The following is a 24,604-nucleotide window of genomic DNA, read 5'->3' on the forward strand; positions in this document are numbered from 1 at the left end:
TTAAATATAAGAAAGGTACATTTACAATTTTTTTTGAGTGCGCACAATGTTACAGTAGTTTCAGGTGTACAACAGAGCGATTTAGCATCTCTAGACGTATGGTGTGCTCCCCACAGTGGAGCTACCACGTATCACCATACGACACGATTACACTATCACTGGACGTATGCCCTGTGCTGTGCCTTTTATTCCCATGATTTCTTTCTTCCATGGTTGAAAGCCTGTATCTCCCACTCCAAGAAAGGTAAATATTAATCTTAATTTATCAGTTTTAAAAAGCAGTACACGCTGGGGGCCTGGGTGGCTCCATCAGTTGAGCATCGGCCTTGGGCTCAGGTCATGATCTCATAGTTTGTGAGTTCAGGCCCCACGTCAGGCTTTGTGCTGACAGCTCAGAGCCTGGTGCCTGCTTCAGATTCTTTGTCTCCCTCTCTCTCTGCTCCTCCCTCACTCACAATCTATCTCTGTCTCTCAAATATGAATAAATGTTAAAAAAAATTTAGGGGTGCCTGGGTGGCTCAGTCGATTGGACATCCAACTTCGGCTCAGTTCATGATCTCACCACTTGTGAATTTGAGCCCCACATCGGGCTCTGTGCTGACAGCTCAGAGCCTGGAGCCTGCTTCGGATTCTGTGTCTCCCCCTCTCTCTGCCCCTCTCCTGCTCATGCTCTGTCTCTTTCTCTCAAATATAAATGTTAAAAAAGATTTTTTTTTATTTAAATAAAAATAATTTTAAAAAGCAGTACATGTTAATGTCTCAGAGCATACCTTTCATAGTCAGTCATGTCTGGACTTGAATCCCACTTCTTTCACTTAAGGGCTGGGTAACTTTGGGCTAGATAATTAATCTCTCTGAGTGTCAGTTTCTTCTCAACCCGTAAGGATGTTGGAATGATTGTAGTAAGTAATGCGAGGGAAGTGCCTAGTTATGGTGTCTGTCAACTAAGACGGTACTCAGAGGAAATAATTCAGTGAGTACTTGCTATTATCACTTTCATTACTTAGTATTTTCAAAATGTAAGACACCTTACATTTGCACATGACATTTTTCGTGGCTAAAAACACTTGACTTGTTTTTCAGAAAGCACATCTGAGCTGCTCTTAATGTCACCCTTTGAGGGTCCAAATGAAACAGGAAAGAGTCCAAGCAGATGCTTCAGGAAAAGACATAAAAGTGACAACGAAGCTGATTTGCAGCAGCGACTCTCCTGGGGAAGCAGAGAGCGCAGTCTTAGCGGAGGAGTACTGGTGGGACTTGTGCTCAGTAGAGTCAACCAGGAAGCAAATCCTGGAGACATGGCCGAAAAACTAGGAGCTGACGCAAAAATACTTTCAAATGTGATCTCAAAAAGCACAAGACCAACTAGTCTTGATATTGGAAAGCCACCTTTGAGATCAAAAAGAGACAGTCTAGAAAAGGAATCTAGTGATGACGATACACCTTTCGATGGTTCCGATTGTTTGGCAGATAAAGTGGATTCTCCCGTTATTTTTGATTTGGAGGACTTAGACGGCGAAACAGATGGGTCAAAAGTGGGATATGTTGCTTCACAAAACCCCAAGAGGACTCAGCGTCTCAGCAGCAGCTTTTCAGTAAAACCCTCTGAGAAAACGGATGTCGCCACGGGATTTGATCCCCTCTCCCTTTTGGTGGCTGAGACTGAACAGCAGCAAAAAGGGGAGGAGGAGGAGGATGACGATGACAGCAAAAGCGTTTCAACACCATCCGCTAGGCGTGATTTGGCTGAAGAAATTGTGATGTATATGAATAACATGAGCAGTCCGTTGACGAGCCGCACGCCAAGCATTGATTTACAACGGGCATGTGACGATAAATCAACTGGTAAGAAAAGTCCAACACTGGTCAAGGCGTGCAGAAGATCCAGCTTGCCTCCTCATTCTCCTAGGCCGATGAGACTTACCAAATCTAAAAGTTACACGAAAACGGAGGAGAGACCAAGGGACAGACTCTGGTCTTCTCCGGCCTTCTCACCTACTTGCCCATTTAGGGAAGACTCTCAAGATGCATTAACCCATTCGTCACCTTCATTTAATTTAGATACACTGCTAGTACCTAAACTAGACGTCCTGAGGAACAGTATGTTTACTGCTGGGAAAGGAGTTGCAGAGAAAGCCAGCAAATGGTATTCAAGATTCACCATGTATACCACCTCATCTAAGGTAAGTTCTGTTTGTGTTTTCTACTTTCCCTTTTACCCTCCTCCACCACCAAAAGCCCCTTCCTTGCAAAGATGTCCGTTTTCACCATTCTCCTTAAACACAACTTGACCAAAAAGGAATCTTGGGATGTGTAAGGTTTGTAAATATCAGAACCTGAACTTGAATAATAACTTCGAAAGAAAATTCACTAACCAAGGTTATGTTTTTAGTTCACTTTCGAACGAAAATGATTGTAGCTGGAGTAAAAATGAGTGTTATATGAAAATGCCTACTGAACTTCATTATTTCCTTCAAAATGGGGATTTTTTTTTTCAGGTACTGTCTAGCATGCCTTCAAAATTATCAGCCGACATAGGATTTTTCCTCCTAGTTAAGATGCAGTAGCTTGTGATGGACCCACTACATATCTCTCGAGAGCAAAAAGCTAAAGGAAATATAAAGTATCTGTTTAAAGTCATCAGACATTTGCTAAAGCAACTAGAAAGTACTGGGGCAAGATCGTAGCAAGAAGAGAATAGCAGAGAGGAGCCGGACACGCTACAGCTACGTTTCCCCTGAGGGCATTTGTTGAATCTGAGCTCAGAACTGGGAGTTGCAAATCCCTTATCAGAGGACTGAGGAGAGGTGAGGGGCCACAGAGCTTTGGGGATCTCGTAAAACTGGGAAGACAAAATTAGAGGCTTGAGGGTCCTCAAATAGCACCAATTTTTTTCCTTCAAGATATGTTCCAAATACTGATAGTGCATGAGACAAGAGGCTAAAAAGGTAAGCCGAAAGTCTCTGACGAAAAAGAGTTTTCAGCAGTTTCACGGTGTCGGGAATACAGTTGCAAAGAGTTCCTAAGTTCTTAGGGGGCGGGAGTGGAGGCAGGGAGCTTCGATAAGCACACGGAGCCCTTAGTCAGAAGTCCTACAGAGCCATGCTGTTGGCAAACCAGAGGTGGACTACACCTGACCAGAATGGCACCCCGGGCTTGTCTCAGCTCAGCCTGTGATTAGATGAAGATAATCAGCCTTATCTAACACATGAAAGAGTGTGCCCTTTCTAGAGGAAAAGAATATCGTTAGAGTCCTCGTGATTTTTTACATATAATTTTTTATATTCTATCATTTAATGAAAAATCGCTATACCAAGAGATGGGACCGTAACTAAAAAACAAAAGAAAAACAGGGAGTGGGAAGAGACCTTCAGGTGGTCCAAATAGTTAACTTAGCAGGAGACTTTTGAAATACTTTTAGTATGTTCAAGAAAATTGAGGAAAAAGTGAAAAACAGCTGCAAAGGTAGAAAGTTTCACTGGATAATTATCCATTAAAAAGAATCAAGTATAAATTCTAGAACTGAAAAAGATTTGAAATTAAGATTGCAGTAGTTCAGTAGTTGGATTTAACAGCAGACAAAGCACAGAAAAAGAAAGTAGTAAACTAGATGGAAACTCAGTAAAAAATATCCACTCTGAAGCACAGACGGGAAAACAAATGGAAAATACAAAAACAGAGGTGGGATTTAGTGACAATGCCTAACACTGATGTAACTGAGTTCCAAAAGAAGAAAGAATGAGATAGAAGGAACATTTAAAAAGCGAATTGCCAAAGATTTTCCCGAAGTGACTAAAGATGGCAACTCACATATTTAGAAGATCTACAAATGTCAAGCAGAATAAATGCAAAGAAAACCATACTTAGGCATCTCCTGTTAAAATAGATGGAAATGGAATACAAAGAGGAAATCATAGAAGGAGCCAGGGACAAGAGCTGTCTTACCTTCAAATGGAACAACAGTAAGAAACCGACACTTGTCTTCTGAACAGAAACTTTGATGTCCGGAGATCCTGGAAAGACCCTTTTAGAGCGCTGAGAGAAAACTGTCACCCTGTTTTCCTACACCCAGCAAATATCATCTCTAAAAATTAGGGTGAGAGTCCCAGTTCCACTGTGGTAATTTAAGGCCACCAAAGCCCATCCCTCCCCCTGAATGTAACCAAAATCTCCAGACAAAACACAAAAAACAACTAAGAATTCTGAAAAAGCAGGCAGGTTGTGGGGAGGGACCCAGACAGAGGTGAATTCCCCATTTTCTTTTCTCCTGCATCTTCACCCCAAGAGCAGGTCCAGTCACTGTGTGGCATGACAGCCCTGGCAGCTGAGACTTCAAGAGAAACCCCACAGTTCCTGGGCAGAGGAACCAGAGAAGGGGGGCAGCTGTGAGCTGGAGAGTTTGAGGGGAATCTGAGAGAAGGGGATTCCCAGATTCTGTGAATGCCCCAAACAAGAGTCCCTTGAGCGACACGTGCACAGGATAAATGCAAACCAGCAGAGACGAAGCTTAGAGGACTAAACTAAGAATTGTCACTGCCTATAAAAATTGAAACACAAATTATAATCAGAACATAACCTTATTGCCAGCCTGCTGTAGCAAAAGCATGTGTTCTCCAAGAGATTATAACAGTACCCAGACTCCAAAACATAACGTTCATGGTGTCCAAAATAAAATCCAGAATTGCTTGATAGGTAAAGAACCAGGAAAATGTGACCCAATTCTCAAGGGAAAGACAACCCTGAGATGACCCAGATGTTGAAATTATCCAACTGAAACTCTAAAGTAGGTATTATAACGAGGTTTCCTGAGGTTAAAGAAAAACACATTTGGATAAATGAAAAGGAATTCTCAGCAAGAAATAGAAACTATTTTTGAAAAACACAATGTATAACTAAAAAAAAAAAGTCTGAAATAAACTCATTGGATGGGCTCAGCAGAATGGAGAGGGTAGAGGAAAGAGCCTCAGAGACTTGTGGGACAATATCAAAAGATATAACATATAATTGGAGTTCCAGAAATATTAGAGAAAAGGATTGTGGTAGAAAAGATATCTGAAGAAATAAATAATGGCTCAAACTTCCCAAACTTGGTAAAAGATTTAGATTTACAGGTGTAAGAGGCTCAGTAAACTATTAGGATAAACTCGAAACCACATCTATACACACATAAGCAAAACTGCTAAAAAGCAAAGATATCCATCTACTAATAAAATGACTGCTGGGGGTGGGGGGAATTAATAGAAAATATCCTGAAAACTGTTAAAGACAAATGACACATTACCTACAGAGGAATGAGGATTTGAATGACCATATATTTTTTATCACAATCCGTGGAGGAAAGAACACACTGGAACCACACCACGAATGTGCCAAAAGACCTGTCAACCAGAATTCTTTATCCAGTGAAAATACTCTTCAGGGGTAAAGGCGAAATAAACACATTTTCAGATAAAGGAAAAGAATTCATGGCCAGCAGTCCTGCTGTATAAAATATGCTAAAGGAAGTTCTTCGGGCTGAAGAAAATGATACCACAAGCAAAACTGTATCTGCAGGAATGAAGGAAGAACAAAATACATGGTAAATAGTTGTATAATATAAAAAAATATACTTTTTTATCTCTTAAATTCCTTAAAATGCTTATAATTCTCCAACCTAAAACTTATGACATGTTACGGAATATGCAACATAGGTACATGTTTTACAGTGGTGAAGGGATTCACTCTGCTGACATTCATTAGTTATTATATATGAAGTGGTATGATAAGAACCTGAAGTAGGCTGTAAATGATTAGGTGTGTATATTCTAATTCCTAGAGCACCCACTTTAAAAACACAATGCGATGTAGCCAAAAAAAGCCAATAAAAATGTTCAAATAATCCTAAAAAAGAACAACTCAACACACACACACACACACACACACACACACACACACCATGACTAAAAAAATGTAAATTGTATTATCTGGGCAGTAGAATTATAGATATTTAAATTTCTTTTAAGTTTATTTACTTATTTTGAGAGCAAGAGCAAGCTTTGGAAGGGCAGAGAGAGAAAGGAAGAGAGAGATTCCCAAGCAAGCTCTGTGCTGCCAGTGCAGAGCCCAGCCCAAAGTGAGGCTTGATTCTGTGAACCTCAAGATCATGACCAGAGCTGATATCAAGAGTCAGACGCTAACTGACCGAGCCACCCAGGCACCCCCCCCTCCAATATTTTTCTTTATACAAAAATTCATGCCTATCAGATGTTCATATGTATTGTTGATGTAACCAGCAAAATATTTAACTTAACATTTTGGTGTTCTCAAAAATGAAAACTGGAAATACATGTCTTTGAAACCTAGGTTATTATGGAAAACAATAAAATGTAAACATAAATTTTAATAGAATGCAATTCTAATGGTATCATCCTGGGCTGGGATTTGCAGGGAGGGAAAGGAACAATAAATGAAGAGATTCAAAGTCAGCCAAGGGTATCTTACTAGCAGGTATCTGCTTTGATCTAACTCCAAATGTTATCTAAATGATTTCCAGCCCGCTGTTTGTCCAAATTAGTAGCCCTTGTGAAATCGGTTGTTTTCTTTCTGTAGACATTGTAATGTTGATTAATCGATCATCTGAGTAATTAGGCATTTCCTCTGCCTTAGGAGTGACATTTTAAATAATTAACTTTAAATATGAAGGAAATTAAGCTTATAATTATGTCCTCAGGATCAAAGTTCTGATCGTACCAGTCTTTCTTCAGTGGGAGCCCAGGATTCTGAATCTACCTCTTTAACAGATGAAGATGTTTGCCAGGAGTTGGAAGGAGCCACTTCCTCCCAAGAGAGCAGTGCCACTTCAGGGACTAAGGGAATTGATTTCAGCAGAACAAGCCTGGAAAGTTCTGCCTCCTTAGAAGGTGTGTCCACACAGCTTGGTCATACTGCATTTTATATGTGGTGCCTTTACTTGTTTTCCTTTGTTTTAATTTTGTAAAAGATTTGCGTAGCTCCAGATCTCCAAAACAATAAGAAACCCAGGCACTTTTAGAGAGGTGTGCCTTCCAGCCCCACCCCTTCATCTGGTTTTCTCCCTGTGCCTAGAAGTAACCATTTTTATTCATTTTGGTTTATCCTTTATTGCTGCTGCTATAAAAATATAGGGATGTGTGTGTTCTTACTGCCTCCTTGGCTTCTTACTCAAAAGTAACCTACTTTCCCACTCCTTGTTTTTTTCACTTAACAATGTATCTTAAAGATCATTCCATATCATCACATAGCATTGTCCCCTGTTCATTTTTACAGTTGCATGGTCAATCATCTGTGGATATGTCATAGTTCATTTTAATCACTTCCCTGTTGACGAACATTAGGTGTCCAGCCTTTGACTAGTATCAGTGATGCTATGACGCATGTATGTCATATTATATTTTTGACAGGGTATCTTTGGAAGATACTCAAAAATTCTCCCTTGAAGTGGTATTGCCAAGTTGCCTTCCTCGGGGGTATGCTGTTTTGCACTCCCACTGGCAGTATGTAAGAATACCTATTTCCCCACAGCCTTGTCAACAAAATATGTTAGCACACTTTTGGATTTTTTGCCATCTGATAGGTGAGGACTGTATTCCAGTTTGGTTTCATTTATATTACTCTTGTAAGTTGAGTAACTTTTTATGTGTTCAAGGACTATTTGTATTTCTTTTTCTATGGACTATCTTTTGCCTGCGTTTCACTTGTTGGCCCTTTTTTTTTTTAAGTTTTGATAGTTCTTTTTTTATATTAGGGAATCCTTTGTGTCATATAATTGTCAGATATTTCCTTCCAAGTGTGTTAAATTTCTGTGGGTATTTTTGCCACACAGAAGTTTTTAATGTTATGTCATCAAATTTCTCAGCATTTCCCTGACTACTTCTGGATTTTGAGGTATTAGGAAAGATTTCCCCTTCCAGAGTTCGCCAGTGTTTTCTTCTGACATTTGTTTAGTTTTCTTTCTAACATTTTCTGAGTTCGGCAGACTTTCTCTGTAAAGGGCCTGCTTTAAATAGTTTAGGTTTTGTGGGCCACATACATCTGTCACATATTCTTTTTTCTCATTTTCTTTAAAAAAAAATTTTTTTTTAATGTTTATTTTTGAGAGAGAGACAGACAGAGCATGAGCGTGGGGGGGGGGGGGGGTGGGTGGGAGGGGAGGCAGAGAGACAGGGAGACACAGAATCTGAAGCAGGCTCCTGTCTCTGAACTGTCAGCACAGAGCCCGACACAGAGCCCGAACCCACAAACTGTGAGATCATGAGCTGAGCCAAAGTCACACACTTAACCAGCTGAGCCACCCAGGTGCCCCCATCGTTTTCTTTTTATAACAACAGTCTGAAAACCATTCTTAGCCCTTGGCCATACACAAGTAGATTTGACACCTGATTTAGATATTTAATACATTTGAAATTTGTCCTAATGTATGATGTGAGGAATGGACGCGTTATAGTATTTTTTTCATTTGCACCTTTGCTATTTTAAAAAGTTTTTGTTGTGGGGATTTTCAAATGTACACAGGAGTAGAAAGAATAGCACAATGAATCCGCATTACCCTTCACCCAGTTGCAACAATTGTCAACAAATGACCAGTCTTGTTTTATCTTTCCCCCTCCTATAGTCCCAACATTTTTTCCTTCCCCACTGGATTATCTTAAAATAAATCCCAGGGGCGCCTGCTTGGCTCAGTCGGTGGAGTGTCCGACTTTGATTCAGGTCACGATCTCATGGTTCATGGGTTCAAGCCCCACATTGGGTTCTGTGCTGACAGTTCAGAGCCTGGAGCCTGTTTCAGATTCTGTGTCTCCCTCTCTCTCTCTGTCCCTCTCTCGCTTGCACTCTGTCTCTCTCTGTCTCAAAAGTAAATAAACATTAAAAAAAATGTTTTTAAGTAAATCCCAAACAGCATATAATTTTATTCATCAGTACTTCAATATGTAGCTCTAAAATATAAGGACTTTAATGTTTTATATTGTTAAAAAAACGGAATTCAACCAAGTAAATTTGAAGATCTAACTGGCTTTCTTAAATGATTCATGAATTGGGCAGCATGCCATCTAGCAAGTAGAAGGGAGCTCCAAATTATACAAAACAGAAGGTTTTTATAGAAGGGTGGGGCAAGAAAGTTATTAGCAAAAGAAAAAGAATTTTCCAGGCGAAGTCACTTTCCCTGGGGAGAAGCAGTCTTACCATGCAGATGACTTCATCTTCCTTTGTGAGATGGAGGGGCCCATGTGGCAGACTCCTTGGCACTGGTTGGAAAATTCCTGACTGACTGGTTAAAACTATACTCTAAGGGAGGTTGAAACTGCAATTAGATTAGATATAAAGCCCTTTTGGGAATTCAGCCTTAGTGATGCGTTTTGGGGCCGGGGGTTTTCTTTTCAAAAAAAATTTTTTAACATTTTAGTAAAATCATGTATTTCATAAACTTATTTTTAATTTTATTAATATGCATGTAATGCGTATACTTTTATGTATGTAAATACATTTCAGGTTACTCAATTATCAGTACTCAAGTTACCCCTAAGTAACCAGCACTCAGATCAAGAAACAGAACATCAACAACATCCAGACCCTCCTGTCCTGCCCACATCTAGTCACTGCTCCCTTCACTGATGAACGTTGTCTTCTAACACTGTATGTTAGCATGGCCAGTTAGGAACTCTTATAGCATGTGTCTTTTGTGAAGCATTTGCTGTTTGAAAACATAATTATAATATTATATTTTAATGTGATAATATATAACATTTTATATCAAATATTCACTTAGTTTAAATTTTCATATTTATCTCATAAAGCTCTTTTTATAGGTGGTTTGTTCAAATTGGGATCCAGACAAGGTCCACTTGTCACATCTGGTTAATATGTCTGTTAACATTATGTTTTCCTAAGATATGTTTTATCTTTGTTACCTCTCTTTTTTTCCATCTTGTCATCCATTCATGAAGAAATCGGCTCCCCCCACCTCTTTTGAATAGACAAGAACAATTTATTATGCTAAGAAATAAAAGTTACCTTATAGCCTGATTCGTATTTATCACAATGAATATTTATTCTGTGCTCTAGATTAATTAGATACAAAAGGTAGGCTGCCCACATAAATAATTACAGTACTCAAGCCTAATAGAAGGTATGAGAAGGGAGTTTTCAACTAGCTTTAGCAGAGAGGAATTACAGAGGGTTATGGGGAACCATGCAGGAAAGGACTGCAATACCACCAGCTCTCAGTAGCTTAAAGGTTGATGTGAGGCTTCAGCTCTCTCTGTCCCTCTCAACGCACATGTGAGGCACAACCTAGGACCAGTGGTGGCAGATCTAGAACAATTTTTTTTTCATCGTCATTTATTTATGGAAGCAATCAGGTCATTCGTCTGGATTATGCCGATTGCATTCCCATGACTGGTGTTTAACACGTTTTCCCTTCTTTATTTCTTGTGAACTGGTAGTTTATCCCATGACGTATTTTTACCTTTACTTTATAAAAATGTAAGTGTTTATAACATTTTGTAACTATTGAGAAAAAAAAGAAAAGAAATGGTATGGATTACCTTCAGTTTTACTAACAACATATAATAGCCACTGTCTGAACAAGTGATTTGACCACAGAACTCCCCTTTGTTGTTGTTTTTGTTGTTGTTGTTTTAATACCAACTAATATCCGTTACTCTGAAGAATACATTTGGAAATTCTTCCCTCATGTTTAAGAACAAGATTACTGCACCAGATCTTAAAAGATCCTTACAAGACAGAGAATTGCTAGTAAATCTTTTTTATGATGGGAAATAAAATTAGCTATTTTATGTTTTAGACCTTAAAACTGAACACATTCTTGTATTTTTTTAATGTTTATTATTTTTGAGAGAGAGAGAAAGAGAGCACAAGCCGGGGAGGGACAGAGAGAGAGGGAGACACAGAATCCGAAGCAGGCTCCTGGCTCTGAGCTGTCCACACAGAGCCTGACATGGGGCTCGAACTCACGAACCGCAAGATCATGACCTGAGTCGAAGTCAGCACTTAACCTACTGAGCCACCCAGGCGCCCCCACATTCTTGGATTTTAAACATGGAAAAATAGAAACAGCGAAATGGTAATGACAAATAACTAGAATGCCTTGTAGCCTGTATGCACAAAGCGCTTCCTCAGTGAGTAGTGAATGAACACCCCTAGCATGTGGGGATCTGTAGGATTAGAGCACATGTCCTTAGGTTTGTACTCAAAACAAAAATGTATGCCTTGAAAAGCATTTTTTCACTATTTATTTGGTTTATTTCTCAAATTGCTATTTTAAACAGAACAGTTTGACATTTTATCAGAGGATTTATGAAAGTGAAAGATTTTCATAGCCTTTGTCATTAATTGTAATGGTTTTGCTTTTTGTTTTTTAATCATGAGCAGGATCCCTGTCGAAGTTTGCCCTACCTGGGAAGTCAGAAGTGGCATCTTCCTGCAACACAAGTAATACAAATATCTTCCAGAACTATGCAATGGAGGTACGATTTGAATCAAAAGAGCATCTTCCTGTACTACTTATACTACTTAGAAAACTTCTGTTTCTTAAGTATTCGTGGCTTGGGGTAGAGTAACTAAAAAGTTAAACAGAGCATCTGAAAATTTCAGAATGTATATGGCACCTGAATAAACTGAAAGTATCCCGTTCTTCAGAACACTGAAGTCCTACTGCTTTACCTTTTTAGAAAAGTCCCATGCTTCCTTTGCATTTATTAACATATAAAAGCATTTTCATTTTCAGTATTTCTAGTTATCCCTTGCTATATGTATGTTCCCTTTGAATTAAAAAAATAATTTTTTTTAATGTTGATTTATTTTTGAGAGAGCATGCGAGAACGGGAGGGGCAGAGAGAGAGGGAGACAAAGAATCCAAAGCAGGCTCCAGGCTCTGAGCTGTCAGCACACAGCTGGATGAGGGGCTCGAACCCACAGACCGCGAGATCATGACCTGAGCCGAAGTCGGACACTCAACCAACTGAGCCGCCCAAACTCCCCTGTTCCCTTTAAATTTTTATTTTACATCTGAATCCCTTACAAACCAGCTTTGCTGTGCAAGCACGTGGCAGAGCAGTGTTGAGGAGGGGCATGGAGCAGTTTAGCATTTGTGTGCCATTTTTCCATCATGTTTTTCATTCTTTGTGTCGGTTTGACGTGAATAACTGTTCAATATGCTTCTTGTATGTCCTATTTGCTCACAAGGAAAAAGTTACACTTTTACACTTTAAAAGTTGTCCCTAAGTTTTAAAAATGTTTTTAGTGTTTTTAGTGTTTATTTTGAGAGAGAGAGAGAGAGAGAGAGAGAGTGTGTGTGTGTGTGTGTGTGTGTGTGTGTGTGTGTGAACGGGGCAGGGGCAGAGAGAGAGGGTGACACAGAATCCGAAGCAGGCTCCAGGCTCTGAACTGTCAGCACAGAGGCCAGCACGGGGCCTGAACCCACGAACCATGAGATCATGAGCAAACATTGGACGCTTAACCGACTGAGCCACCCAGGTGCCCTGTCCCTAATTTTTGTGTAAAATTTACTTCCAAGTACATTTGTGAGTGTTGTTGCTTTTCTAAGCCAATTGGCATAAATTTGGAAAATAGATTTGCATGTGGCTGGAAAATAAATGATGAGCACTGGTATTACAATTGGCAAAGTTTCTGATGGCTTCAGGAATTTCCATATTAATGTAATCACAGCATTTACATTTATCTATGGCAACACTTTTTTTTTTTTTTGAAAGAGAGTGCACATGCTTGCGCAAGCCAGTGGGGAGGGGCAGGGGGGGAAGAGAGAGAGAGAGAGGGAGAGAGAGAAAGAGAATAAGCAGACCCCATGCTCAGTGCGGGCTCTATCTCATGAACCTGAGCCAAAATCAAGTGTCAGACACTTAACTGAGCCACCCAGGTGCCCTTTGTTGCTGTTTTTAATTTCCAGTCTATCATGGCTAGTAGTCTTATAAAATACGGTATGTTGATCACAAACTTAAATATTGAAGCAATGACCAATTCTTTTAAAGTTTCTAAGTCCTCTTCTTAGTTTCTTTACTTACCCCTAACCACTAAGAGTTTGTGGACCCACACTTGTCTGGTGACCACACTGTGAGTAGCACACAGATTCATAATGTGTAAGTACATGTACTGATTTGGAGTATTAGCAAATTAGTGTTTGGGTTCACTTTTTCATTAATACAGCCATGGCAGGCTTAACATTAATTATAATGGTAAAAATGCTTACTTAAGTGCAAGGTTCCCTTGAGGTAAAAATTTTGAAATAGATTTAGCTGAAATAGTGAAAGATGAGTATATTATATAATACACTGAATGTAATCTATTTTTTCTTTTGTTTGTAACTTCTGAATCCTTCTGAGTTTTAGTTTTCCAGTAGATTTATGGATTGAAATAATTTTTAATTCATAATATCTCCAACAGGCTCACTTTATAATGCTGTTTTCTCCCATAGGTCCTTATCTCAAGTTGCTCTCGGTGTAGAACTTGCGATTGTCTTGTCCATGATGAGGAAATCATGGCTGGCTGGACAGCAGATGATTCAAATCTCAATACTACATGCCCGTTTTGTGGCAATCTTTTCTTGCCTTTTCTGAATATTGAAATAAGAGATTTAAGACGACCTGGAAGGTAATGATTTATGCTTTCTCTTTCCTTCATGTTTAAGGATCATATTGCCCAGAATATTTCTTTTCTCAAGAAGTTCCTTTGATTCACATTGCAGGTACTTTCTGAAGTCAAGCCCATCTACAGAAAACATGCATTTTCCATCCTCCTTTTCAAGTCAGACAAGGCAGTCTTGTATCTCAACATCAGCCACTGGTCTTGACACATCTGTTATCTCTGTTCAAGGGAATTTTGATCTCAATAGGTAACTATGATCATGGGGAACTATATTTTAACAACATATATTACACGTTTCTGAAAACGACAGAAAAATCAGCTGAACGTGTAAAATTTCTGTGTATAACAGATTCGTAATCAATCTTAAATTTTTACACCTCGTTAAAACATTATTAAACTCTCTAAAAACCTAAATGTTTGGGGTGCCTGGGTGACTCATTTGGTTGAGTGTCTGACTCTGGGTTTCAGCTTGGATCATGATCTCAAGGTTTGTAGGTTCAAGCCCTGAGTTAGGCTCTCTGCTGTCAGTGAGGAGTCTGCTTCAGATCTTCTGTCCCTCTCTCTCTCTGCCCGCCCTCGCTTTCTCTCAAAAATAAAATAAACATTTATTTATTTGGTCACTAGCAGTTTCAAGTTTTATTCTACCAGTTTAACATCAGAGGAATGAGAGCAACTCCTTTTTTGGGGGCGGGGATGAGTAGGGGGTGGTAAGAGCTTTCTTGGTATATAATTCACACGTTAAAGTTCCCCCAGTTAACATTCTCCCATTTATATAAACCAAAGGTTTTTTGTATATTATTCACAGAGTTATACAACCATCAACACAGTTGGGAACAAAAAAATAAACATTTAAAAAAGAAAACCTAAATGTTTAAATAGTTATGGTTTATGCTTTGTGAATCCCCAGAGTTTAAGCTGTGTAATTCTTTTTATTATTATTTTTTTAGACAGAATGCGAGTGGAGGAGAGGGGACAGAGAGAGAGAGAAAGAGAGGAAAAGTACAGAGCCCAACATGGGGCTTGATACCCCAACCCTGAGATCATGACCTGAGCCAAAATCAAGAGCCAAATGCTCAACTGACTGAGCCACCCAGGTGCCCCTAAGCTGTATAATTCTTGTATGATAATGTTTACTAGTGTTTTAAAAGTAAAAATTCTAGGGGCGCCTGGGTGGCTCAGTCGGTTGGGCGTCCAACTTCAGCTCAGGTCACGATCTCATTGTCTGTGAGTTCGAGCCCCGCGTCGGGCTCTGGGCTGATGGCTCAGAGCCTGGAGCCTGCTTCCGATTCTGTGTCTCCCTCTCTCTCTGCCCCTCCCCGTTCATGCTCTGTCTCTCTCTGTCTCAAAAATAAATAAACGTTAAAATAAAATAAAATAAAATTAAATTAAATTAAATTAAATTAAATTAAATTAAATTAAATTAAAAAAAAGTAAAAATTCTAGGGGTACCCAGCTGGCTCAGTCAGTGGAGCCTATGACTCTTGATCTTGGGGTTGTGTGTTTGAGCCCCATTGTTGGGTATAGAAATTACATAAAATTGTTTAACAATTTTAAAAATTACAAAAATGAAAGTAAAAATTCTAGGGACACCTGACTGGCTCAGTCAGTAGAACATGTGACTCTTGATCTCAGGGTGGTGAGTTCAAGCCACCCCATGTTGGGCATAGCACCTTCTTAAAAAAAAGTAAAAATTCTGTAGAACACTTGAAGTTTACAGTGAACATCTTTCTCTTATCCCTTGTCTCTTCAGGAATTAAATGAGTACTAACTTACTTCTACTTTGGAATATTTAATAATCTGAGAAAACATTTGGAGCTGCTAGAGGAACTGTAAAATCAAACTAACACTTATACAGTAAGCCTAATATAAGTGAATTTGCACTGAAAACAAATGCAGAAATAGACTCCATTTTGGAGGCGTGCCAGATACTCAATCTATATAGCTGGGCAGGTTGAGTCATATAGGTAACTGCATGTGCAAGAGAAAGTGCCTGCTTAGTACTAGTAGGCTGGCGTGACCTGTTTGATCCTGAGTGCTTAGGCAGCAAACCCACAAATCTGTGTGCGCATCTCCTCTCATGATAGGTTAAGTACAGCCCTTTCTCTGACTGAGACTAGCTTGTGACTAGCTTGTGACTCCTGAAGTAAGAGGTGCCCATTTTCTCTGCTTTGTATCCTCTGGGCCTGCTGTGGCTCCTGCTGTGATAGAATTGTCCACTAGGGGCGCCTGGGTGGCTTAGTTAGTTAAGCATCTGACTCTTCAGTTCAGGTCGGGATCTCAGGGTTTGTGAGTTTGAGCCCCACATCAGGTTTAGCGCAGAGCCTGCTTGGGATTCTTTATCTCTTTCCCACTCCCTCTGCCCCTCCCCTTCTCATGCTCTCTCTCAAAATAAGTAAATAAATAAATAAATATTTTTTAAAAAGCTGTCCACTAAATGTTTTTAATAAGTGAATAACTTTTGAGTATTTAAAGTTCTCTGGAAACTTAACATGATCAGACTACTTAAAAGGGGCACCTGGGTGGCTCAGGTGGTTAAGATCTGACTTCAGCTCAGGTCATGATCTCCCAGTTTGTGGGTTCGAACCTGTGATATATATATGATATACATGTATATCATATATATACATGTATATCATATATATATGTATATCATATATAAATATGATATACATATATATCTGTTTTATATATATATATAAAATATATGTATGTGTATATATATATACATATATGTATATATATATATATATATATATACATATCCTGTTTACCAGATGCAGCTGAAGTAACATCTTTCCTTTGATAACTTTGCTGCATATCCAGTTCTGATACTAAAGAGCTGGTCTTTCTGGATAAAATAAAGTAAATCTAAAGAATGATGTGCTTTTTTTCTTTTGTCAATGCCGAAGCAAATCTAAACTGCTGGAAAATACATGTGCCCGAAGTATTCAGATCCCTGCTGATAGATCAAAAACAGCTGTGTCAAAATGTCCACTATTTCCAATGGCCAGGAGTGTTAGTACTTATGGCCCCTTGGATAAGGAAGACCCTGGAGGGCAGAAACTCATTTCTACAGGCAGCCTGCCAACTACTTTACAAGGAGCTACAGTATGTATTTTGGTGTCTTTTTAAATTTGGACATTGATGATTTACATATGATTTTGTTCCCTTTGTCCTAAATAGCCTTACAAGCTTCAATTTTGTGATTCTCAAGAAGAGTTTCTAGTCTCATGATACAATTATAGTATATTTCCATTTATATGGAAATTATTGACAGGAATTCTGTTTTGGTTTTTAATTGATTTAGTATCACGAATCTTGTATTTTCCATTTATGTTTTTTTTAATTTATTCAACAGGATTCTTTAGGATTAGAGTGGCATCTCCCAAGTCCAGATCCTATCACTGTTCCCTATCTTAGTCCTTTAGTGGTATGGAAGGAACTCGAAAGCTTATTGGAAAATGAAGGTGATCATGCCATAACAGTGGCAGACTTTGTGGACCATCATCCAATTGTGTTTTGGAACCTGGTGTGGTATTTTAGACGTCTTGACTTACCCAGTAATTTACCTGGATTGATTCTTTCTTCTGAGCACTGTAACAAGTATTCAAAGGTATGAAAATGAAAATTCAATCTAAAAGGCAATGCTATCATCACCATTGGAATATTTGCATATTCCTAATGACCAAAAAAGTATTTTTATGCTAAATATTTTAAATAATTATCGGAATCATTAGATCAATAAAATGTCTTAGTCATATTTACAGATAATGTTTCTTCTCACAGCCTAGCAGTAAGACAAGATCATGTTTTTAGACTCCTTGTAAAATTTACACAAAATGGGCTGTGTTTTCATCATAGCCTCAAGAAGAAACTGTAAATGGCTTTTATGAGAAGAGTCTGTGAGTTGGCCCCGCTCATGTCTCCTACCTCCTTCAAAAACGAGCCTTACACGTTTTTAGGAGGATGTCTGTAATTCCTTTTTCAGCCGAGTGCTACCATTCTTTTCAGTCCTTTAGTCTGAGTTTTTGCTTAACATTTAGATAGGTTGTTGTATGTTTACTTGTATTTTTGATATATTGTCCTATAAAAGTGTTTTACTTCTTCATATGTGTCACCACCACTAAATCGCCAAGTTTCTACATTCAGGAACTTTTTCTGCCTACTTGTATTCATGTCTGTGATGGTGCATGTGCTTTGGATTTTCAGTACATGATGAAGGAATGACCAAGAGGTTATCTCAGTGAGTTATCTAGGGTAGGGTCGTGGACTGATGTATCATGAGGCTCCTGGATTCCTTTTTCTGTGGACCCCTCAATCATAAGCTGGTCAGGATTAGACCTTCATGGCACCCTTTCTTACTGATCTCAGTCCTTAGTTAAATCTGTTACTTTAGAGATCATTAGCTTCTTGGCTGATCTTCCTTCAGTAGAGACAAAATGCATACAAACCAATCATTTTTTGTTCTCTTTTCTCTCTTGCACACATTTGTCCTAAAAAGTATTTGTAAGGATCATTAATGAATATTTGTTGGTTCTTCAACACAGATTCCTCGCCACTGTATGTCTGAAGATAGTAAATATGTTTTAATACAGATGTTATGGGACAATATGAAATTACATCAGGATCCGGGACAGCCCTTGTACATCCTCTGGAATGCCCACAGTAAGTACTGTCACAGAATGCTGACTTTGTTCATATGAGAGTGATCTCTACTTGTTTTACAAGCCTAAACTAATGTATAATAACGTTTATTTTACTATACTACTTTTTGTCTTACAGGTCAAAATCGTACTCTTTTATTTGAGAGTGAGTGTTAAGTTTGATGTTTTTAGTGCTACCTTCCGTGGAGGTCAAGGGTTTTTTTGTTTTTTTGGTTTTGTTTCTTGAGTGGTGCTTTGTATGTGCTGAAGGGGTTATGTTTTGTGGAGTTTGCTTTTAGCACATTGCTTGTCCCAGCTGCTTCTTTTTACACATTTGTTTCCATCCCAAGCTGCTGATTTAGAATTTCCTCCAGGGGCTGTATTAAGGAAAACAGCCCTTTTAGTTTTTGTCTGAGGCCACAGAAAGCTTTAGGCCTATTTTTATCATTATGTGTCTTATTTTGTTTCCCTTTTCTTTTCTTTCTTCATTCTTAGATTTCTGTTCCTTTATCTATTGCCCTTAATTTGTTTTGGGGGCTTTGTAACTTCTTGATTAACTGTCAGTTGCTGCTTAATTATGTTGTCCTTTATACACGTTTTCCTTCATTTGCTCTTTTGTTCTTTTGTAGCCCAAAAGTATCCAATGGTCCATTTATTGCAAAAAGGTGATAATTCATTTAACCAGGAACTATTGAAAAATATGGTAAAAAGCATTAAAATGAATGATGTCTATGGACCAATGAGTCAGATTTTAGAGACCCTGAATAAATGCCCTCATTTTAAAAGACAGAGGTAAGTCTGTCTTAAATGAATGTATTGTTCCTCCAAGCAGATTCCTGTTACTGGCTTAGTAATTTGTTTGATTATTTCACGCTTAAATTAGCATAAATATTTTGTACAGAATATAGAGACCAATGAGTAATAATATCTTCTCCACTCCTTTTCCCCCCCTAGGAGTTTATATAGAGAAATACTATTTCTCTCGCTTGTGGCACTGGGAAGAGAAAACATTGATATAGGTAATTCAGCATAATATCTAACATGAAATATTTATAGATCATGATACTGTTTTCAAATTATTTTTATATTGATAGTCTATTATTTTTATATTAAATTATACTAATAGGATATAATATATTAATATTAGAAGAATTCTTTCTTTGATTTTTTAAATTTTAATGTAATAAATAGATACTTTGATACTTTGGTCACGTTAGTGATAGTAATGTTAAATGATAAAAGCTAACATTTTTTGAAGGCTTACTATGTGCCTTACACTGTAGGAAGTACTTCCCATGTATTATCCTGATAATTCTCCCCAAAGCCATATGAGATAGGTACTGTTATTGTTTCTGTGTTATTAGTGAGGCATCTGAGGATCCAAGAGGTTAAGTAACTTGAACTTGGGTTTCACAATAAATAACAGAGCCCTATTTGAACCAAGCAATTTTATAAAGTTCTTTTTTTTTTTTTTAATATTTACTTATTTTTGAGAGAGAGACAGAGTGCAAGTAGGGGAGGGACAGAGAAAGAGAGAGGGAGACACAGAATCTGAAGCAGGCTCCAGGCTCTGAGCTGTTAGCACACATCCCGATTTGGGACTAGAACTAACAAAATGCGAGATCATGACCTGAGCCGAATTCAGACGCTTAACCAACTGAGCCACCCAGGCGCCCCTTGAATCAAGCAGTTCTAAATGCCCATCCATGCTTTTCACAGTTGGGTCATATCAAAAATAACATTAAGCTTGTTTCGGAAGGGATATAAGGTAGCTAAATATATATGTCAGGAGGTCCTAAACTTTTTTAACTGATCCTCTCCTTCTCCCAGTTACTGTGCTTGACTTCCTTTTGGTTTCTAAGTCTCAGGAAAGGGCAGAAATAGCCCCCGACAGACAAAAAGAAGAAAGAGGTAGCTGTCAGGCATCGAGAGACTCAAGAGAGTTTTGGCGTTTTGTCTGGGAAATTCTAATATGAATAAGTTGATGAAAATGATAATGATACATATAATTCACCTGACTTAAGTGGTATCTAACTTGGGTGCCCTACTTAATTAAACCTACTCCCAGTTAATGAGAGAGTATGCAACAGGCCATACCTTTTAGGTGATTGTATACTATCTTAACAAAATATATCTAGTTATTTAGTGCTAGTCAACACTTCAGTTGACTTTTAGAGTGCCCATGACGTTTGCCACAGATATTTATTAGTCTCATCAGAGTCATATACATACATATATCATTCATACATATATCATACATATGTATATCATATGTATAGTAAGGTTAGGCCCTATTACAGGCTACTCAGCCAGACCTTAGGGATCATGAATAGAGAACAAGAGTACTCCCTGTGGTGCTGGCTTCCCAACAAGTTCACTAAAGGATGGGAAAGAGCAGGAATTAGTGAGTGAAGTAGAGGGCTTAGAGCAGCCATCCCTAACTGGGTCGCTCAAGAGGTTATCACGTGCCATCTCACCAAAGGTGACTCATATCATTGGGAATTGTCTGCTTTGATGCCAGGAGAGAAGTTGTTGAATCCAGAAGCCATGATGTGTATGCGTGAGATGGTGAGCATTTTACAGAATGGAATTATACGTTGAGGTTAAATTTTTTTTTTTGTACTCATTATCTAAAAGGATTAACCTTTATTTAGCACATTCTTCAGAAAAGCCAAATTTATTTAAAGTTTAAAGTCAATTTCCTGATCCCCTAAAATAATGCTGAGAGAGGGAAAGCGTAAAAGGCTTTTCTTTATCTCAGCAATCTGTCATTTACTTTGTTCTAGCTAAGACCAGCATTGCCTGACCCCTGCAGTGATGGTGTTCAAGTTCCTTATCTTTGTATATTACCAGCACCCCTCCCCCAACCAGAGCGAAATTTAAAAATAGACAATTTTAATCGTCCTCTAGATCTGCTTGGAGATTATTATATGGGTTTACTGGTACCTTAAAGGAATTTACCATTTCATGAATTCAAGAGCTCTTTTCCTCTGACTCTCTGTAGGATTACAGACCTGATATCAGCTTCCTTTGCCAGTTGTTTGAAGGTTTCTGGAAGCATCTGGATTCTATGGCCTCTCTTTTATGCCCTCACTGGGGGCAAAGCTCTTCACTGTCTATATATGTTGCGTGTCCCTCAAAAAACTATCACTTTCTGTGTAGACCAGAGTTGATGCCCAAGGAACTTTTAGAACCCAAGGGGAAGGATTGGAGACTAGAGCAATAATGGGAAAGAAAAGCAAGTGTGAAACAAATATAAATGAATAAGTAATTGGTATTAGGATGGACTGATGGATGGAGAATCTGGATGTTGAAGAATTAATTTATTGGAGGCTTCTGCAGAGATGTAGATTGGACTATGGGGAGAAGGTACCAAAAGTGCATTGTGACCAGGAAGGAGTGTGGAGAATGACAAGTTTGAAAATAAGGAAGGCTTCTGAGGAAATGACACTAAGTTGACAATGTAGCCAGAATATCAATGGGGGAGAAAACAAACAAACTTTAAAGTTTGTAGGAAGACCCTGAGGTGAAAGGTCTGGCATTTTTGAGTAATGGAAAGGCCAGGGAAGAGAGGGATCACAGAGAAAGGGTAGAGTGTGGGGTGAAATGAGTTTGGAAAAGCAGGCAGGAACTAGATTGTGTGGTGTCTGTAGGGTCTCCCAACTATCTTGGACTGAATTCTAAGGGCAGTGGGAAACATCTGGGGGATTTTTAAGCAGGAGAGAGACATAATCAAATATATGGTTTACCAGGATCTGTAGTCTATGGAGAACAAATTGTGTGGGGACCCAGTAGATAGTGAAAGGGGCAATTAAGAAGCTAATGAAATAGTACAAGTGAAACTTATACAAGTGTGTTATTTTAAACAAAACCAATGTTTAAAGGACAAAGAGGGGCACCTGGCTGATCTTGGGGGTCATGAGTTCAAGCCCCCACATTGGGTGTAGAGACTACTAAAAAATAATAAATAAACTTTTAAAAAATACAGAGAGACTGGTTTGATTAGAAAGAAAATAAATCTAAAAAAGAAAGAAAGATTTAAAAGCTAGGAATTGGACAATTGGCCTTACACTAAAATGGCTTTTAAAAATTTTAGCTGTATAACAACAACAAAAAATTTAGCTATAAAAAAAAAATGTTTAGCTATAAATCTGAGCCCGGTAGAGATCAGTGTTTGGTATCTTTGCTTGAGAAAAAAAAAGTATGATGCAAAGAAATATAACCAGGGAACGTTGTACTCGAAAGTCACATTAAGTCATTGATTTTCCTAGTTGAAATAAAGGTGGGAAATTTTGGACAAGTTCTAATAATAATAGTAAAACTTAGAAGTAAGGACTATTTGGTGGAAAAGACTAACAGAAGTACAACTGTATTTAACCTGTAATTTTGTTTGTAAACAAATGTATGAATGTGTTGAGCTGCACTTTCCATTAGAAAGAGGAAAAGAATGAATGGATTCAAATTGCATCTAGGGAGCTTTGAGCAGAATGTTGTGAATATTTGCTTTTTAACTATGATGGTTGTGAAACATTGGAAATCATTAAAAATAAGAAATTTGACAAGTGATTCTGATGCTCAACTGGAAATTTAATAAGGTAGGAACTTCTATGTAAATACCTACATAACCTTCTACCTTAAGAAATGGAAAGGGGCGTCTGGGTGGCTCAGTTGATTAAGCGTCCAACTTAGGCTCAGGTCATGATCTCATAGTTTGTGGGTTCAAGTCCTGCGTTGGGCTCTGTGCTGACAGCTCAGAGCCTGGATCCTGCTTCGGATTCTGTGTCTACCTCTCTCTCTGCCCCTTCCATGCTCATGCTCTGTCTCTCTCTGTCTCTTGAAAAATGAGTAAACATTAAAAAAATTAAAAAAAAGAAAAAACCGTTTACTTTGGGGCACCTGGGTAGCTCAGTCAGTTAAACCTCTGACTTCGGCTCAGGTCATGATCTCACGGTTTGTGAGTTCAAGCCCTGCGTCAGGCTCTGTGCTGACAGCTCAGAGCCTGGAGACTGCTTCGGATTCTGTGGCTCCCTCTCTCTCTGCCCCTCCCCTGCTCATGCTCTGTCTCTCTCTGTCTCAAAAATAAATAAAACATTAAACAAAAATTTTTTTAAGAAATAGAAAAAGAAGAGCAAATTAAACCCAAAGCAAGCAGAAGAGAGGAAATAATAAATATTACAGCAGAAATCAATAAAATAGAGAAAAAATAGAAAATATAGGGGAAAACAATTTTTAAAATCAAGAAACTCATCAAAATCAAAGTTGGTTCTTTGAAAAGAGCAATAAAATTGAAATTTGGTTAGACTAAGAGAAAAAGAGAGGACTCAAATTAATGAAATGAGGAATGAAAGAGGAGATATTCCTACCGCCCTTCCAGAAATAAAAAGAATGATAAGGAAGTACAATTAATAACTATATGCCTATCAAAATTGGCAAAGATGAAGTCAAGCTTTCGCTTTTTGCAGATGACATGATTTTATACATGGAAAATCCGATAGACTCCACCAAAAGTCTGCTAGAACTGATACATGAATTCAGCAAAGTTGCAGGATACAAAATCAATGTACAGAAATCAGTTGCATTCTTATACACTAACAATGAAGCAACAGAAAGACAAATAAAGAAACTGATCCCATTCACAATTGCACCAAGAAGCATAAAATACCTAGGAATAAATCTAACCAAAGATGTAAAAGATCTGTATGCTGAAAACTATAGAAAGCTTATGAAGGTGATTGAAGAAGATATAAAGAAATGGAAAGACATTCCCTGCTCATGGATTGGAAGAATAAATATTGTCAAAATGTCAATACTACCCAAAGCTCTCTACACATTCAATGCAATCCCAATCAAAATTGCACCAGCATTCTTCTCAAAACTAGAACAAGCAATCCTAAAATTCATATGGAACCACAAAAGGCCCCGAATAGCCAAAGTAATTTTGAAGAAGAAGACCAAAGCAGGAGGCATCACAATCCCAGACTTTAGCCTCTACTACAAAGCTGTCATCATCAAGACAGCATGGTATTGGCATAAAAACAGACACATAGACCAATGGAATAGAATAGAAACCCCAGAACTAGACCCACAAACGTATGGCCAACTCATCTTTGACAAAGCAGGAAAGAACATCCAATGGAAAAAAGACAGTCTCTTTAACAAATGGTGCTGGGAGAACTGGACAGCAACATGCAGAAGGTTGAAACTAGACCACTTTCTCACACCATTCACAAAAATAAACTCAAAATGGATAAAGGACCTGAATGTGAGACAGGAAACCATCAAAACCTTAGAGGAGAAAGCAGGAAAAGACCTCTCTGACCTCAGCC

The 24,604-nt window shown here is 38.4% G+C and overlaps 1 protein-coding gene across 10 annotated transcripts in view; it reads left to right on the forward strand.

Moving 5' to 3' along the window:
• DENND4A (DENN domain containing 4A) overlaps positions 1–24,604 on the forward strand; it is a 143,865-nt gene that overhangs the window by 99,848 nt on the left and 19,413 nt on the right. For 6 of the 10 annotated variants that reach the window (XM_042988598.1, XM_042988597.1, XM_042988599.1 and 3 more), the window contains 11 exons: positions 1,084–2,183; positions 6,710–6,899; positions 11,407–11,501; positions 13,466–13,641; positions 13,736–13,882; positions 16,545–16,743; positions 16,994–17,248; positions 18,183–18,300; positions 18,418–18,444; positions 18,908–19,070; positions 19,233–19,297. In XM_042988598.1, coding sequence (XP_042844532.1) covers positions 1,084–2,183; positions 6,710–6,899; positions 11,407–11,501; positions 13,466–13,641; positions 13,736–13,882; positions 16,545–16,743; positions 16,994–17,248; positions 18,183–18,300; positions 18,418–18,444; positions 18,908–19,070; positions 19,233–19,297 — 2,535 coding nt within the window. Of the gene's footprint in view, positions 1–1,083; positions 2,184–6,709; positions 6,900–11,406; positions 11,502–13,465; positions 13,642–13,735; positions 13,883–15,385; positions 15,521–16,544; positions 16,744–16,993; positions 17,249–18,182; positions 18,301–18,417; positions 18,445–18,907; positions 19,071–19,232; positions 19,298–24,604 lie in introns of those variants that run through there. The other 4 variants (XM_042988600.1, XM_042988601.1, XM_042988604.1 and 1 more) reach the window with 2 other exon arrangements.

This window comes from Panthera tigris, chromosome B3, assembly GCF_018350195.1.
Source record: "Panthera tigris isolate Pti1 chromosome B3, P.tigris_Pti1_mat1.1, whole genome shotgun sequence".
In the NCBI taxonomy this organism is placed as follows: Eukaryota; Metazoa; Chordata; class Mammalia; order Carnivora; family Felidae; genus Panthera; species Panthera tigris.